The 17,631-nt window shown below is 44.0% G+C and overlaps 1 protein-coding gene across 1 annotated transcript; it reads right to left on the bottom strand.

Annotated features, from left to right (window-relative positions):
* Positions 1 to 429: 429 nt before the first annotated feature.
* Positions 430 to 16,818, bottom strand: LCT (lactase). The gene is made up of 17 exons (XM_036386666.1): positions 16,185 to 16,818; positions 15,222 to 15,301; positions 13,900 to 13,983; positions 13,103 to 13,205; positions 12,649 to 12,724; positions 11,233 to 11,920; positions 10,216 to 10,861; positions 7,353 to 8,909; positions 6,740 to 7,008; positions 6,303 to 6,593; positions 5,312 to 5,510; positions 4,494 to 4,696; positions 4,038 to 4,147; positions 3,376 to 3,510; positions 2,275 to 2,498; positions 1,280 to 1,516; positions 430 to 641 (listed from the first exon to the last, which is right to left on the bottom strand). The coding sequence occupies exons 1-17, from the start codon at positions 16,816 to 16,818 to the stop codon at positions 430 to 432; spliced, it is 5,748 nt and encodes a 1,915-aa protein (XP_036242559.1).
* Positions 16,819 to 17,631: the final 813 nt, after the last annotated feature.

A 17,631-nucleotide genomic window follows, 5' to 3' on the forward strand; every position in this document is an offset into this window, starting at 1 on the left:
GGTGACAATCCAATCTGTACAGTAGTTGCAGTATAGCAGTTTTCACCAGGAGAGACACTAATTTGTCTTAAAATTCTGAGAAGCAGGAGAACTTCCAGGGGTCCTTTCAGAACTGTTGATGATGATGATGAAGCAAGGACAGATGCCAGCTGATGTTCAGAATCTTTATATGCAGACAGGAACAACCAATTTTACTTTGGTCTTTAAGAAATCAAATCAGTAATGCCCATGGACAAAAGAGACAGTTAACATAGAAAAATAATTTTCCTCCCCCTTTTTAAATTGGAATGAAAACAACACAATGCTGGGAGCTATCTCTGAGGCAAGACAGAAAGCTGCAATACTGCAAGCAGTAGTTCTTTTTCCTGTTGTTATAGGCTTTTTTTTAAGAAAAAACAAACCAAACAAACGTTTTATGAGATGGAAATATTACAGTTTACTACTAAGTTCCATGTGTGATTGTTTAGGGGATCTTTTGGACAATTTTCCATATTTGTATGCAAAAAGAGCCAAGCCCAGTGCTCCAACTATAGAAAGAGCAAAAAGCACATAGAGTGCTGTTTCTGCCCCTTGGGATGTCAAATCCAATCCCAAAAAGCTCACGCTGTCAGCTGCTCCTGGAGTGGGGTCTGTGGGTGTCACTGAATGGGAAAACAATGAGAAAGGGTTAGTGCAGAGCGTGTTCCATGCAGGGGTGGGCATCGCTGCTCCCTGCCTCCACCAGCCTTCAACTCTGCTCTTCAATACTCTGGCAGGAGCAGGACTGATACAATTCTAGCTCAGAGTAAAGGCACAGCTGAGGCTGATAGTGCAATTCCTGATGGAACAGGTGAGCGTTCTCATTCCCAAACCCCCACCTAACACTGCTTGCTTTTCATTGTACTACTTCAGTGGAGAAGACACAAATGACAAAAGAATCAGTATTTCCAAAGCCTTATTCAAAACTAGGATTTGTATAAAGTATTCAAAAATTTTTCTAAACAATCTTGTGGGAGTATCACATGTGTGTGGTTTAGAAAAGATCTTGGGCAGTTCTGTTGGAGTAAAGTCTAATGGAGTAACTTTTGCTACATTCTTAAGATAAGCATGTGTTGAGGTGCTCTTGCACCTCAACAAGGTTTGTTAGTCTGGTTTTGCATAGGGAACTGACATTAACTGCAGTCTTTAAAAAAATATTGCAGAAAATGGTGGTGTCTCTAAAAACCTTAGGATTCTGGAACTCTTTTGGGATTAGGATTAGATGCAAACACACAAGCACCATTTCTGCTGTGTCACTTACCTTCTGGCTCCTGTTCCAGACAGGGATGTGGGCCCGTGGCTGGGTCTGGAAAGCCATTGCAGTTTATGATCTGTGAGTAATACTTGGCTGAGGCCTTGGGGCGCCGTGGCAAGGCTGGGTCTGAGAAATTCACGTGGTAGAGCCCAAACTTCTCCTCATAACCTGCTGCCCACTCGAGGTTGTCCATCAGTGTCCAGGCAGTGTAGCCCCGCAGGTCGACACCATCGAGCACAACGGCTGCAGGCAGGAGCAGAGAGCAGAGAAAACAGGTCAGTGGTCACCCCTCAGCCAGCCAGGGCAGGAAGGTGCTCCAGAGCACCCACACATGGCACACAGGGAGGTTATTGCCAACAAGCAGGTGCACTCAGTGCCCAGGACTGGACACTGCTTTTCTCTGCTCCAAAAGTCAAAGCTTTTGTGCAAGAAACAAAGGTTTAGGAATAGAGAAGAAAACCCATCAAAATGCAACCATTGCCAAAACAAGTGTTTGTGGGGCCTTTACACAGCAGTAAATGCCTGAACACCTGGCTGCTCCCAGTATATCAGAAAAGCAAACTGAAAAAGCCCTTTCCTGAAGCTGTTTAACCACTCCTGTAACTGAAACCAGTTTGGGCACTGGGTTTTTACTGTTGTTTTTTAAAAAGATACAGTTTTTAGACACAGCAGTAGTCAGACTAGACGAGTTTATCAGGTAGTAGTACCTCTCTCACCAGGTGCAGCAAACCAAGGAACCTGCAGGATACCCCACTAAACCCAGGGTCTGTTATCTTCCTCTAGATTATCTTTCCTGGCACATTTGTGACTATCCATGAGCAGTTTTGGGTAACCAAGGCTCTTTGAAATGAATTCAGTAAGCCCATGTCACTGTGTAACTTGCAAGTGTGATAGCAGTGGTCTTTCAGCTCTTTACAAATTGCTTATACACATCACTCTTGTGGCAAAGCCAGTGCTGCTCTCAGAGCTTTGGATGACCAGATGTCAATAATGACTCTTACCTTTCAGTGCCTCATTAATGTAGGTCCGATAGTAATGCATTCTCCAAGTGTCATTGAATTTAAAGGCTCCCCTTTCTGAGACCCCATTTTCAGTCACATAAATGGGAGGGTTGTTGTACTCTTCCTTTATCCACCTGAGGATCTTCCTGAACCCAAAGGGCGTCACCTTCAGCCAGAGAGACCCGGAGCTCAGCCAGCTGCGGTCGGTCACTGTGGCCACGCCCCTGTGGAGGAGGACACTGCTCAGGGCCGGTCCCACCTGCCAGGCAGCTCCGTGCCCAGGACTGAGGTGCTGCTGCTGCTCACAAGCCTAAAAAACCCTTCTCATGTTTTCATTTCCAGTAACACTCTGTGTAAATCAGCTGTGGCTGACAATGTGTTGGTTCCAAATCTTTGCATGCTACAACGTGGCTTCTGCTTTTCAAGGGACAATGCTTGAGCACACAAAATTGCCCTTTACATTACATGCAGGAATGTAATGAGCCCACTGTCCTAGAGGGTTAAACTAAAAGGGGCTGGGATGTACCAGCAAAGCAAAGTTATTTCCAATTTCATCTATTCCCTGTGGAAACATTTTGGAAAGGAGACAATTTCACCCCCATGTGTGGTCACACCATTACCTGAATTCTCATTAGAAAAACTAGTAATCTCCTACTGTTTACTTTTTGAGGTTGAGAAATGAAATAATTAGTATCTAAATAAAAAATCTTGACTTAATCTATACTTAACCATGAAGTGATTTAGCTATTTAGGCTTTGAACTTACATTTATCCAATGCATTGAGGGACCTAAACCTGTTTAACAGCAAATGGATCAGTATGCATAAACCAGGATAACACCTCACCGTTTAAATTGCAGACTGGAGGCAGGAAATATGATAAATACTGTTTATCACCTCATGTCTGTAAGGAAAAGGCTGTTGCTGCACTTTTGTGACAACAGCACCTCAGGTACTGCTTGGTTATATTATCCCTAGTACTGGTTTTTAACAACTTAAAACACCTATCTCAGCTTTATTTGCTAGAAATTTACACTTGTCAGTTAACCCAGGCTCCAGCTGTGCAGATTTTACTTGAGCAATAATTCACATCCATCTCTTACCTGTCAGAGTCATATGACATAACACCCTTAGGATAGTTTAGGTTGTATGTTAAAACCGTGGTGTAATGATTTAGGCCAAAGTAGTCATATGTGCCTTTAATTCTTTGTTTTTCACTTTCAGTAAATTCTGGAAGTCTGCAAGAGAAAAGAGAGAATACACTTTGCACACCCACTCCATGGGTAATGCTGGGATCCCTGGTACCAGCACCACAAGCCCAAGGAGAGAAACTGGGAATGGAAAATAAGAAATGTAACTGAGAGGGACCAATGAGTTCAGTACATAGTTTTAAGAAAGTTAAACAAATTTACCACAGGCATCAGGTAAAGTACTGTGGCTAATGCAGGGCAGTTACTGTGTCACTGTGCTGACAATTTGTTACCCCAAAGATATATTAGTCAGTTTAGTTTGCAAGAGAGGTAAAGACAGGGAATAGATAAAGCCCCCCTGCCTAGATTGGAACTGAATGATCTTCAAGGTCCCTTCCAACACAAACCATTCTGTGATTCTCTGAAAATATACACTAGAATTTTTCTGTGAGGATACAGTAAGCTTTTTTACAGTAACATTGGAATAGAATCATTGAAATGTATCATTTCTGTAAGAAAAACATGATTCAGCACAGCCAGTGAGACAAAAGCAGGTGTGTGCCCTGGGCTCTTACCGGGACTTGCTCAGGCCCTGGGCCAGACTTCGTTCCCGAATCCTTCTTTTCATCACTTCACTATAATCACCATTTTTGAAAATAGGGTGAGCAAACCAACCTAGAAAAAACTAAACCAGAAGACAAGGAAAGATAAATCATATATCAAAACTTGGGATTTAGGCATTCTTTTGTCATGTGCTGCTTTATAGGTGATACTTGAATTTACAACAGGCACACAGAGATACAAAAGGATGCCCATATAACAGCAGCAAATTCAATAAGCTTTTGACAATGCAACCATGTTTTGTCTCATTTCTGTTGTGTTCTTGATCAGCCCCCATAAGAGTGGGATATATTTCCTTGCAGTGATGCCTCTGCCTCACCATGTTATTTCAGTGAGATGCTGACCTGGGTTCTGGGCATGTCCAGCACCCAAAGAGGAGCAGGGAGAGCTGTGACCAGGGGTCTCTGTACCTGCATGAACCGTCTGGCAGCTTCAACGTCCTCCTGGCTGTGTGGGTTGCGTGGTTCTGCCCAGTCAGAGTTGATGGTGATGGAGATGAGCCCTCCCTGCCTGGCCCTGAAGGTCTCGTTGTAGAGGTGCCAGACCTCCGCGTGTGCCTTGATCAGGTTGTGCCCCACCACGTAGGGAGCGCGCCCTGGCCGGAGCGAGACGCCTGCAGGGACAGGGACAGCACGGGCAGGGCAGCAGCACCTCCCGTGGCTGTTCCCAGGTTAACACAACCCCAGGGCACCCCGAACTGCCCCTGGGAAAGGAGTGAATGTGCAACACCTGGTGCCCCAAGCCCAGCCCTGGGCTGGAATCAGTGCTAGGCAGAGGCAGCTGAAGGAGCAGCTGCCATGGGAAAGCTGTGAGGAGGACCCTGCATTGCCCCCTCCTCCCTCTGGACTGCCAGCCCTGGCAACAGGCTGCTGCTGCCAGTTTGGAAAGCAGAAAGCTGTATGTTCAGGTCAGCTCACATCCCCTCTTTTGGTTCTACCCTGCTACTGAGCTGGGTCTTCCTTCAGCCCTAAATCTTCTCTATAGTCCCTGGAGCTGGTCTGGAAATAAGGTCTGCTCCAGGCAGAAGTGTAATCCAGACTTGGAGGTGACAGGCAGAGTAAAAGAAGGACCTGTTCAGCACACCACAGCAATCTAAACCCCATCTATCCACAGCACACCATTTTCCTTGTTCTACCTTTGCAAGCCCCGAGGAACTGCTCTGCTGCAGCATAAAACAGTTGTGCTGACAGTGCCACGAGGGCTCTGAGGCTATGCCCAGCAGTCTTACCTGGAGCAGCTGTGCCGACGCCATAGCCGAGATAGGCAGTGTTGTAGGGTTCATTGAGGGTTATCCAAAATTTCACTTTATCCCCCAGCCTCTGGAAAAGGACCTCAGCATATTCCTTAAACCTCTGAACTATAGTATCATTCTCCCACCCACCAACGTCCTGCAGCGCCTGTGGGAGGTCCCAGTGATAGAGAGTTACCTGGGGGGAAAGACAGGAGGACAAAGGACTCAACCAGCCAATCTCATAGTAACTCAGATTCATTTATCACCACAAATAAACTGTGCTTTGATCTGCAGTTACCTGTTCCTAAGGCAGTGATCACTCATGCCCCCTACAAAATACATTTTTGCCAGTTTCTTTAGGGACTGTCTGATGGTGAAGATGAAACTTTTACCAAAAAACCACCTTGTGACAGCCAGAACTCATCAGTGAAGAACTGCTGCACCTGCACTGACTCTCAGCTGAAATAAAATCCACTAGAACACCTGTCTGGGCTGGTAAGGCTCAAAGTCACTCAACAGTGTTGAAAGAGCTGATTGATGCAGGGGTGAGGTCACCATCCATTGTATGTGACAAATAACACTGACCAGTGGAGCTTCCTGACTCCCAGGAAAAAAAGAAAGTTACATCCATCTCTAAGAAAGGCAAGAAGGAAGATCCTGAGAACTACATTAGTCAGTCTCACCTCAGTGTCTGAAAGATTCCTGCAAAGGTCCCTGTGGAATCTATTTCCAAGGTAAAGGGACAAGAAGGCAATTGGAAACAGCTGACAATAAGTCTACTTTGGTCTTTCCAGGCAGTAATTTCAACACATACCTACATTCCAAGTTCATTTGCTTATGCAATACCCCATGTTTCCTCACAAAATGTAATTAAAACCCATGAAAAACAATTTCTGTGTGAATGAGGGTATGGATGGAAACACACACATTGCTCTGAGCATCAGATTTGGTATTTTTTAGTAACCTGAAAGTTACTGGGTGAAGTTACCTGAGGCACAATGTTGGCTGCCAGAAGGGCATCGATCAGCCTTTCATAGTAGTTCAGTCCCTTTTCATTGATGTACCTGGTGGTCCCATCTGGGAGAACACGGGACCAGGAGATGGAAAAGCGATAGTGAGACACCTTGAGGCTTTTCAGCATTTCCACATCCTCCTCAATCCTGTGGTAGCTGTCACAAGCTACATCTCCAGTCGCATCGTTGCCGATTCTCAAGGGAGTGTGGGCATATTTGTCCCAAATGCTAAGTCCTTTCCCATCTGCTCTCCATCCTCCCTCAATCTGTAATTGAAAATGTGGGAAGAATTATTAGCAAACCCAAATTTAGGTCTCAGCCTAGCACAGAATTCAGCCTGTTATTCTCTGTGGTGCCACACAATGAATTAACTGTCCACAGATACTTCAGGAGTCCATCTCGGTTTCCTGACCTGGTAAGCTGCAGTTGCTACACTCCACAGGAAGTTCTCTGGAAACTCTCCATATAAAAATTCATCTTCCTTGGGCAGTGGGATGCCATTATTGTGGATTATTTCAGCATAGTACACAGCAGAGCGCTTTGGCGTCCTTGGCCTGTTGGGGTTGTCAAAATCAATCTGGTGCAATCCAAATCTTGGATCATAACCATCCACCCATTCAAAGTTATCCATCAGAGACCAAGCATTGTATCCTTTCAGATTAACACCATCTACCTTGTAAGCTGAAAGACCAGAAAAAAAAAACAGAGAGGCATCAGTGGCATAATCACACACTAATGAACCCTAAGGAATTTACATGCAAGCACATACAGGCTCCTAGTTTCATACACATGGCACTGGTCAACTAAGATTATTGAGAGAATCTTCATAGTTGGAGGAAACAAAGTACAGCCATGCAAAAGAGATCATAAAATCAAACACTATGTTTATATTGTGTTCAGACTATTTAAAGAGTAATATTAATCACTTTTAAAAAGTACTCCTCAGAGGAGTTAAGTAACCAGGAATCTAGAGAGGAGACACACAACACCAGAACAAAACACTGAACAAAAGCAAATTCTGGTACCTTTTAAAGCTTCATCAATGTATGTTTTGTAGTAAAATATCCTGGCATTGTCATCAACATCCGATTTGGCCTTTTTCCCCACGCCATTCTCAATAATATATATTGGGGGGTTTCCGTATTCCTCTTTGATCCAGTTCAGTACCCTCCTCAGACCCCAGGCCACAGGCCGATGGTCAGTGAGAGCTGAGGAAGGCCAGGAGCTGTCAACTGTTACTGAAACCTCCTGGTCATACTCATAAGAGAAGGGCCTCAGACGTGTTGTTGAATGGCTCACAATTTTGGAGGAGTATGTGTTGAAGCAGAAGACGTCTGCCGTGCCCCGGATGTATTCGCGCTCCTCCGCTGTGAAAACCGGCAGGCGCGACGACGGCAGGTTCTGGAGCTCGCTCCTGTTCCCGACTTTCCACTTCATGACCTCGGGGTAGTCCCCGTTCTTGAAAATCGGGTGTGTGAACCAACCCACCAAAAACTGCAGGTACCTGTCAGCAGCTTCAATGTCCCTGGGGTCGCTTGGGGTCTTTGGCTCAGCCCAGCTAACGAAGGGGCACAGGGCAATGACCCCTCCCTGACTCGCTCTGTATTTGTCATCGTAGGTGTGGTAGACCCTGGCATGAGCTTTCAGTAAGATGTGGGCAACCCTGTAGGGAGCGCTGCCAGGCTCCTTGACGTTGGGTGGGAACAAGCCTTCGCCGTAGCCCATCCGGGCAATGATGTTGGGTTCATTGATGGTAATCCAGAATTTCACCCTGTCCCCAAAGGTCTGGAAACAGAAGTCTGCAAAGCTGTCAAACAGGTCAATCAGCTCAGTGCTCTCCCAGCCACCGATGTCCTGGAGAGCTTGTGGTAGGTCCCAGTGGTAGAGAGTGACAATTGGAGTGATGTTGTTTGCAATCAGTCCATCAATGAGACGGTTGTAGTATGCGACTCCATGGCTGTTGATTGAGTTGTTCCTTCCAGTGGGGAAAATTCGAGGCCAGGAGAGCGAAAAGCGATAGTTCTTTACCCCTAAGGCTCTCAGCATGTAAATATCTTCCTCCACCTTGTTGTAGCTATCACAAGCTATATCTCCAGTTTCGTTATTGTTTACATTCCCTGGGACATGGGTGAAGTTATCCCAAATGCTGGGTCCTTTGCCATCAGCATCCCAACCTCCCTCTATCTGGTAGGCAGAGGAAGACACACCCCATGTAAAATCCTCTGGGAATGTCCCATAAAAATACATGTCTCTTTCAAAGGCAGTCTGGGATGAAAACTTCTGCCAGACAACCTTTGCCTTGGAGGGAACTTCTGATGCTGGTAAACTTGGCAGCTTTGATGGCACAGGTCGGTCAAACACCACTGATGCAGATCTGCTCAAGGCTTGGGATGGAAAACCATTTTTTTCAATAATACTGGAATAGAAGTAAGCAGATGCCTTGGGAGTCCTTGGTCTGTTGCTATCTTCAAAGTTCACATGGTGCAGCCCAAATTTTAGGCTGTATCCTGCTGGACCTTCAAAGCCATCAAGCAGGGATCGAGCAATGTAGGACCGGACATCAACGGCATCCAGTTTCACCGCTGCCACAGAAACAGAACACTGTAATTACCCACCTGAACATCTCCTGAACACAGCCAGCACTACAGAAGCACCACAGCCAAGGACAGGTGTGACAAGCCAAGCACTTACAAATGGCTTTAAAGGCTAAAACAACTTCCTAACAATTAGGAGTACCTGGTAGGAAAAGCAGCCAGGACAGTAATAGGAGCTGGTGAAATGCTTAGTGATAGAAATGTGTGAGAAAAGAAGTATTTGTCAAGAGGTATCTGAGGACAGGACACTTGTGCCACTAGTATCCCTTCCCCTTTGTTCTTGTTTTCAAGGAGATTTCATCAATTTAGGTGTATGGTTCACTTTTAGATTTAACACAGTAATTAAACGGAAACATTTGAATCAGGTATTTAGTGCTTGCCTGTATTCCCTGAGCACAGAGAGCTTCTTTTAGCTGAACTGTGTACCCAATACCAGCAGAGGCAAGTCTAGCATTCCTCCTCACATTGCTTACAAAAAAGCACTGAATCCTCTTATTCAAAAAAAGTTCACTCCCATGTGCAGTCCATCCTCTTTACTTCTGCTGAGGCCTAACAGCAACACTAAATTGTGTTTTCTGTAGCTCTTTCAGCACTTTTAGCACCATGTTGAGATCTAGGTCAAGCAGATCAAATGCTGTACACACTGACCACCAACATATTTAATACAGCATATTTAATGTTTTCCTGACAGTATTGTTTAGTCTATCTAGAGAGCATCAGTCAAATCTCTATTTGAAATCTCAGCTCTCTATGTTAGTCCAGAACTTCCACTAACACTATTTTTATGTCAAAAGGTACACATCTTGCAAAGATACAAGCATAACTTGAACATTCTACAAGCATAACCTAAACCTTCTCAAAATGATTGAGGTAGAAATGTTAGGAAGATATTTCCAGTCTGAAGTGGTCACTGCCATGTAGGTCTGATTAACTGGTAAAGGCAGTTCAGCCCCAATTTATGAGAGGTCTACAGGCAAAAGCCTTTAGACCAGTAATCTCCAGGAGAACTAGAGAGCATGAACAGTGTCCTCACAGAGAGACTGGCCTTAGGGTCCAGGCTACATTATTCCACACATAAAAAAAATGCATTCCAATATCTAAAGAGAATGGAGAGCTCCATATCTGGACACCACACAGGCTTAAGAATATAAATGCACACTCATTACCTACACAACAGGAGGCTGACCTCACATCACTGTGCAAGTGGTGATGTCTTAAAGTTAACCACCATGGAAGGGCTAGAATAACCACCTGCCATGATTAAAAAAAAAAAAATAATTTGGTTTCTCCATACCTTTCAGGGCCTCATCGATGTAGCGGCGGAAATAATCCACTCGCAGAGTGTCATTGAGAAGATCCCCGGCGTCTCCTGTGGGCACACCATTCCCTGCTATGTATATTGGGATCTTTGACCCTGTGTATTCCTGGGATACAAACTTCAGGAGCCTTCTTAATCCCCAAGGGACCACATGGATCCAAGGAGAGGCAGCCTGTGGCCAGGAAGGATCTACATGCAAGGAGAAGTTCCCAATGCTCTCGTAGCCCGGTGTGCACGTCCCATTAGTCCCAGCACTGACCAGCCGGGAAGTGTAATGGGAAAGGCCAAAGAAATCTGCAGTCCCTTTCACCAAGGACTTCTCCTCCTCTGTAAACACAGGCAGCTGTGCAACTGTCGTGGAGCACTGCTGGTTCACTTCCTGGATCTGAGCCTTCAGCACATCTGGGTAATCACCATTAACAAATATGGGGTGAGCAAACCAGCCAAGCATGAACTGCAGGTACCTCTCAGATGCCCTCACATCCTCGGAGCTGCCTGGAGTTTTGGGTTCAGCCCAGTCCGAGTTCAGCACCAGCCCCACCTTTCCCAGTTGCTGAGAACGGTATTTGTCATTATACAGGTGCCAGACCTTGGCATGAGCCTTGAGAATTGTGTGAGCAACCTAGGAAGCAGAAAGCAGAGGAAAATGTGTCACACTGCATTGCACAAAAACTCTTAAACATTGGGTTTATCTATTGCCATGTGAAAATGTCCTCTCCATCCAAAAGAAAACACCTTGACAAAAGTAATGATAGACAAGGGAGTGTAGTAAGTTTTAGAATAAGCAAAAGAATCTGACTATCCATCCACATCAGCTTTCAGAACAGAAAAATAAAATAACATCTGTTAACTAACTAATTTTTAACAAATATCATAAATCGATCAACCAAGTAGAGGCAACATTACATTTGAATATAGTTAAAGCACAGAACCATCATGGAAAACAACCCAACAAGAGTAGCTGCAGGATCCTAATTATTCCCGTGCCCCTACCTTGTAAGATGCTGCTCCTGGGTCAGTGATTCCTGGAGGATGCTCTCCGGTGCCATAGCCAGCGTAGCTGATAACCCAGGGCTCATGGAACGTAACCCAGAGTTTGACCCGATCTCCAAAGGTGGAAAAGCAGAAGTCTGCATAGTTCACAAAAGCATCTATGATGCTTTCATTCTGCCAGCCACCAAGAGCCTGCAGAGCCTGGGGCAGGTCCCAGTGGAACAGAGTCACCATGGGCTCAATGCTAGAGTCTACCAAGCGGTCAATTAAGCGGTTGTAATAATCAACACCCTTGGAATTGATGGTCTTGTTGGTGCCAGCAGGGAAAATTCTAGACCAGGATACAGAAAATTTGTACAGCTGGGGGTGAAGACCCCTAAGCAGGTAAATGTCATAGCTGGTTTTATAGTAGCTGTCACATGCCACGTCTGCTGTTTGGTTCATTTGGACATGGCCCCCATGCCCAAACTGGTCCCAGATGCTCTCTCCTTTCCCATCCTCTGCCCAAGCTCCTTCAATGTTAAAGGCACCTGTGGATATGCCCCAGAGGAACCCACTTGGGAAAACATCTTGCAGGAAAGAATCCCTCTCTGATTCAGACTGTTGAGCAAACATTTCCCAGACTGTTTGATACGAGGACCGAGGAGCAAGAACAGCATCTGGCTTTTCCTGTAGAGTATTTCTTTCACTGGAAATATAATAAATAGAAGTTAAAATCTCCCAAGGTGGACGTCAGTGCCATAAAACTTGCAAACACGGAGTATAAAGGAAGTTTGCTTCCCTCTGAGGTCACATAAGCCATATATAGTTGCTCTGACATCTGACCAATCTAACGCTGCTCTCTCCCAGCTGGGACATGAAGGTGGAGGGCAGTGGGTAACTGCAGAACAGCTCTTTGCATATAGGGTCTTATCATCCATTAGTTAGGTCAGAGGTGCAAACAGAATCCTTGCAGTGAGCAGCAATTTCCCATGCTACAACTGCTTCATGAGTTTCCTGCCATTGTAATCCTTAGCATCTTCTTGCACCATGACATCTCCCACATTTCCATAAGCTCAATTGACTTCTCCCCTAGGAAAGCTTCTACTGGATTTGTTTATTTATAACCATTTTGCTCTTGGAAAAAGCAGAGGTCTTGAAAAATGTACTTGTTACTACTGGCTTGAAGGTGCAATTTGGGTAACCAAGGATGAGAGAGTGGAAGAGGATTACATTATAGGATTAGTAGCAGGATAGAGGATTGCAAGTAATTGGAACAGACTGGGCTCAGCAGAAAACAGCCCTTTGCAGCAACTAACAGCAGACATTACCACTAAAACATCTTGTCTCTGCCTGCACATAGGTTTCTAGAGGGAGCTGTTTTATCATTGTATCCTATTATAGTAATGTATGGTGTTACAGTATTTTTTATAGTACCTTAAAATATGAGGTAAGTAGTCCAAGAACTCATTAATGTCACACCCAATCATACGTGCTTCTTCTTTATTAATAGCTGCAAACAAACAAATGGTAAGTGATGGATATTGTCTTAGATGCCACGGACTGCATGACACTCCTTGTAACAAACAATTATATCTTGAAAGAAATTTTTCCCAGTATTGAACCTAAACTTCACCTTCTGCAATTTGAGGCTGATGAAAAGGATGAAAAGATCTGGAAAAGATTTCCTGCTTCCCCTCCCTCAACACTCACCATCCATCCTTAATCTTCCAAAAATACTATAAAAACTGTTATTTCATCTAATAGCAGCAGCCTAGATTGGATGATTTTGAATTTCCTCTACAAGTTATTTGTAGAGGAAAGTGAAGTTTGAATTTGCTCTACATGCAGATCTTAACTAAAAAACTCTTCCTCTTCAAACATCACTCACCTGTGGCAATGGCAGCTACTGGTATGAAAGGATGCTCTTCCATGGAGGCACAGTCAAGGACCTTTAAACTAAAAACCAAGATGTCTTTGTCCTTCCAGACACTCTGCAAAACAGAAATCAGGGAGTAGTATGAAAAGAAGCATCAGCCAGCTAGTAAAGCCATGCTCTTGGCATTTTGTGCATTTTAAATGGGCAGCTCCTTATCCTGCTACCCAGATGCTGGATGACTCTTTGCTAATGAATTTTAAGAATGCAGTTCACTGCCAGAGATTTAATATAGGTTATAATAGGTACCAGCTACAGCATCAGTGATGTTGGTGCTGCCAGGAGATCTGATCCTTTAATAAACTCACCCTCAGTAACATTTCTGGCACCTGATGATGATTTCTACCCCCGCTGATGAGGAATGTGAAGTTTGGTAGCACTGCTGTAGAGCTCAAGCTGGAGTTTAATATCTTTCAGGACTTAGGTATTGGCCTAACAGCTTAGTTATCAAACAGCACGTGAGAGAGAAGGTTTTTCAGTCCCAGACAAAAGAATTTTGCCATTCCTGTTGTTAATGCATCAATAATAAGCACTGACCAAGATGATCTTTTCCAGCATTTTCCAATAACAGTTTTTAAGTCAGAATAACAACAGAGAAATGAGCACTTTGCAGCTGCTTCCTAATGTAGCTGCTGCCCGAGCTTTCACAGAAAATCAGAACTCTTTAGACATGCATCACAGCACATGAAATTCTGCTCCTATTTATGGTCTGTTGTTTGCTGTTATCATTTTAACCCTGTGCATAACTTTACCTGGAATTCACTCAATTTCTTGTCAAAATCTGTTTCATTTCCACAATGGTACTGAAGGTTAAGAGACACAAAGTCTATTGAATCCTGGAAAAAAGAAAAGGAAAATAATCATGCTGGAGAAAAATGGGATTTTTTTAAAGTATTACATTAAAAATACATAAAACTGTGTAAGGTTTGATAAAGACATGTTGCTGGAGTAAGAAGCCATACAGCTGTACGGGAGCACTGGACAATACAGAGAGCACAAACTGGATACTGTATGGGAAGATGTGCTTTGTATGTCTCCTTTTAACCAAAGTACAACTTAACTGCATTAAATTCTATTTTATGAATTTAAAATTAATGATTTACAGGTAATTTCTTTATGTCTGTTTATGATTTATCAGATAAACCTTTATAACTATGTGGTTCAGGTATATAATCTTATATAACCCTTGGCTGAAAGTCCACTTCAGAAATCTACACACCACAAGTATGGAATGATTAAATTATCCCACTAGCAGCCATCAACCTCAAGGGAACAGATGGCACTCTCTTGTTAAACCAGGTGATGAAGTTGGAATAAAACTGATAAGCTTTCAGTTTGTTTTTCAGTCCAAGGTTCTCTTCTATTCAGTCAGCTCATCTTTGCTCTCCCTACAAACCACACCTTGCTTAAATCCTACAACATTGCTTGACCTGGTTCTAAGTGTTCAAAGATTATGAATACAGCAAAAAACCCTGCACTGTCCTGTGTACATTACAACCTACATCAACATCCTCTGGGTGAGGACAGCTATGAACAGGGAATTGGATCTTTAAGAAAGAATGTCATTGCCTTTGTAGAGATTACATTCTCCTTGTGTTGTGCCATCCCTGTGCAACTACATCGCTTTTAGCACAGCTCAGTCTAGGTTTTAACATAATCAGCAGATATTTTAAATAGCAGCTAATTAGGATAATGTATCCATAGCTTTGGTGGTGCACTAAGTACGCCTGCAGAGAAAATGGTAACAGGTAGACTTTCTGGAGACATCTTGTCATTTAGCAAGTATATTGCTAACACTGCCAATTATGAGAGCAAATTTGCCTCCATGTAGCTTAATCAGTGCCTACCAGCCAAGAAAGGATGCTGAAACAATTTTTAAATCACTGATTTCACATAATCAGACTAATCAAATAATTAAAGCTTACAAACTGGTCAACCTAAAAATCTAAATAAGCTAAAATCTTATTTAAGTTGCAACAAGTCATTTGATCCCATAAATAAAACCAAAGCTAAATCAAGGCAAATTTATATAATTTTGGAAATACTTCCTTAATGATGAAATATTATGAGCTACCTGAAGAGAAACTGAAAACAATTCTGATGAAGCACTGTCCAAGACATCATCCATTTCCAAAGCAATGGACAGCTTTCCACCTTGAGAGAGAAAGAGGCAGTCTGTTGATAACATATTAAGGACAAATAAAAATTTCAATTTACTGCAGTTATTTTAAAACCAGTTTTAAATTGTTGAAGCTGTGGAACAACAGGCACTGCTCCAGGTAGTTGATTTCAGGATACCCTTTGTGATTTCCATGGAGAACTGAAGAAGGTAGAATTTCAAAGGTGCCGTTCAAAGAGCCTTTGTAAATAAAATGCCCTTCTACTCCCTGCATAAGTAATATCTTTACTAATTTTCATGCCTTCGTGATGGTTCAACAATTTGATTTTTTTAATCCATTCTATGCTGAATGTTTTTGAGATGTTGGAGCGACAGGAACTTGGAGGAACAGGAGATGCAGGAGGGGATCTGGGCAACTTCTAAAGGCTATCACCAGATAGTGTGAACTGTACAACAAAGTATTCCTGACAAATGCAAGAATTAAAAATTAATTAACTAGTTAAAAATTTGGGAAAAGAAATAGTGACTCAGTCAGCTCTACTTGTTGTCTGTCTGGGAGAGAAAAGAAGCCAGACCCCAGGAGATATCTGCTTGGAAAATCCCAGCTATCCATCACAGAAGATGTGAAATTCTGTTGCTCTGTGTAACACAGGTAGATTTGGGATTTAATTACTGCAAACCCCAGTGTCCACAATAAGGAAAGTCACACAAAGGGCATTGCAGACTTCCTCACAGTTATTATCACATAGGAGACTTCCTGTGCCTTGTCTCTTCATGGTTTCAGGTACATTTCAGAAAGGTTTTAGTCTTTCCTCTGTGGGTCAGGAAGAGGCACACAAAAATATCTACATAGCAGTTGCCATTTAATGCAATCACAAAATATTTGCCAGTCATACTGAAAAACCCTGCTCTCCTTACCTGCTGGTGGCACTATCTCATGGAGCAAAGAGTAAAATCCTTTGTGAGCAGCAGCCACGGCCTGGACTCGCTCCTGGGGCTCAGTGTAGGGCAGGCTTTGAAGGACCTCTGGCAGGTCACTGAAGGAGACCCACACATCCACCAGGTCCCCAAAGGCACGGAAGCTGAAATCCGCGTACTCCACAAAAAGCTCAGGAAAAGCCCTGGCAGTGCTGGCGGCGGGGACGGGCCCGCGGTGCAGCAGCAGCACGGCTCTGAGCCCCGCGGCAGCCACGGCCTCCAGCAGCCGGCGGTAGCAGCGCACCTGGGCTCCCTCTGCCCTCATGGCGTTCCCCTCGGGAAGGAGGCGGCCCCACGGCAGCAGCAGCCTGTGGTGCGTCACCCCCAGCGCACGGAGCCGCTGCAGGTACCGGGGCAGCTCGGAGGCCATCAGATCTGCCTGGCACAGCTGAGCCTGGGCTTCAGGGCCCTGCTGCTGCTCGGGCAGGACCTGGTCCTGCAGGCCCCATCTCTCTGCCAGCTCACTGGGGAGAGGCCCAGCAACGGTGATAAAATTCTGAGCCAATGCCCCATCTATGCCAAGGCTGAGAGAAACCAACAGAAAGAGGATGATTGTCTTACAAATCAGGTCCATTTCTGAACCTTGCTTCAGAAACAACTACTCCACACTACTTATACACCAGTAGAAGTAATATTTAACTGAAATGATCCGTTCCATAGATAAGTGTTATCTGAATTAGCCGACACTGGAATAACAGACCAGGACTTCACTGTAGATAAAAAAAACATAGATGAGCACAAAATCACTTTTAATCAGCTGGAGAAAGGTCATGTGAAAACATTTTCTGAGATGCTTATGTTTCCCTTTATGTTTAAATATCAGTTGACATTTGCTAATATTGCCTCCCATTTATAGGAAGATGAAATAAGCAGATAAACTTTCCCTCTCTTTTTAGCCTTTTCAGCTTTAGAAGAATCCCAGCACAGCTCTGGATGCAAAAACCAACAAAAGCAGTGCTATCTGCATGGCTGGGGCTGGGTCCACCACAGTTCAGGGCATGCAGGGCAGCAGGAAGCACATTTGTGCTCTAATCCTGGGTGGATAAAGGAAATCTGAGATGTGGCACCTCACCTAGCTGGAAAAGTGACTCTGATATGAATTCAGGCAGCAGCAAGAACGTGGTTCCTCCAACCCAAAATCATACGGGAATTTTAGTCTCAATTTCTTGCTTTTTCACGTCTAGCTCAGCTCTTCTGCATTCCAGTACAGCAGAACTGAAGGGCTGAGAACAGTTCTAAACCAATTAAACACAAAATTCTACATACCTATGAAATGCTGGTTCTATCTCAGAGTTAATTTCTTTTAATAACCAAAATTTTGTCTAAAGCTTATCTGCAACCATCTGGGCAAGTTATTGCTGTCAAGCAATGTTATTTTTAAGTTACA

Source organism: Molothrus ater, chromosome 7 (assembly GCF_012460135.2).
Source record: "Molothrus ater isolate BHLD 08-10-18 breed brown headed cowbird chromosome 7, BPBGC_Mater_1.1, whole genome shotgun sequence".
Taxonomy (NCBI): Eukaryota; Metazoa; Chordata; class Aves; order Passeriformes; family Icteridae; genus Molothrus; species Molothrus ater.

What these genes read in the sequence shown, in the direction of transcription:
- LCT (XM_036386666.1), bottom strand. Translation starts at nt 16,818, where the DNA reads ATGGACCTGATTTGTAAGACAATCATCCTCTTTCTGTTGGTTTCTCTC. An exon ending in AGTAGCTGCCATTGCCACAG is followed by an intron (nt 12,725 to 13,102) that starts GTGAGTGATGTT and finishes GTTTGTTTGCAG; the next exon opens with CTATTAATAAAGAAGAAGCA. An exon ending in CATTAATGAGGCACTGAAAG is followed by an intron (nt 1,517 to 2,274) that starts GTAAGAGTCATT and finishes TCCTGCCTGCAG; the next exon opens with CCGTTGTGCTCGATGGTGTC.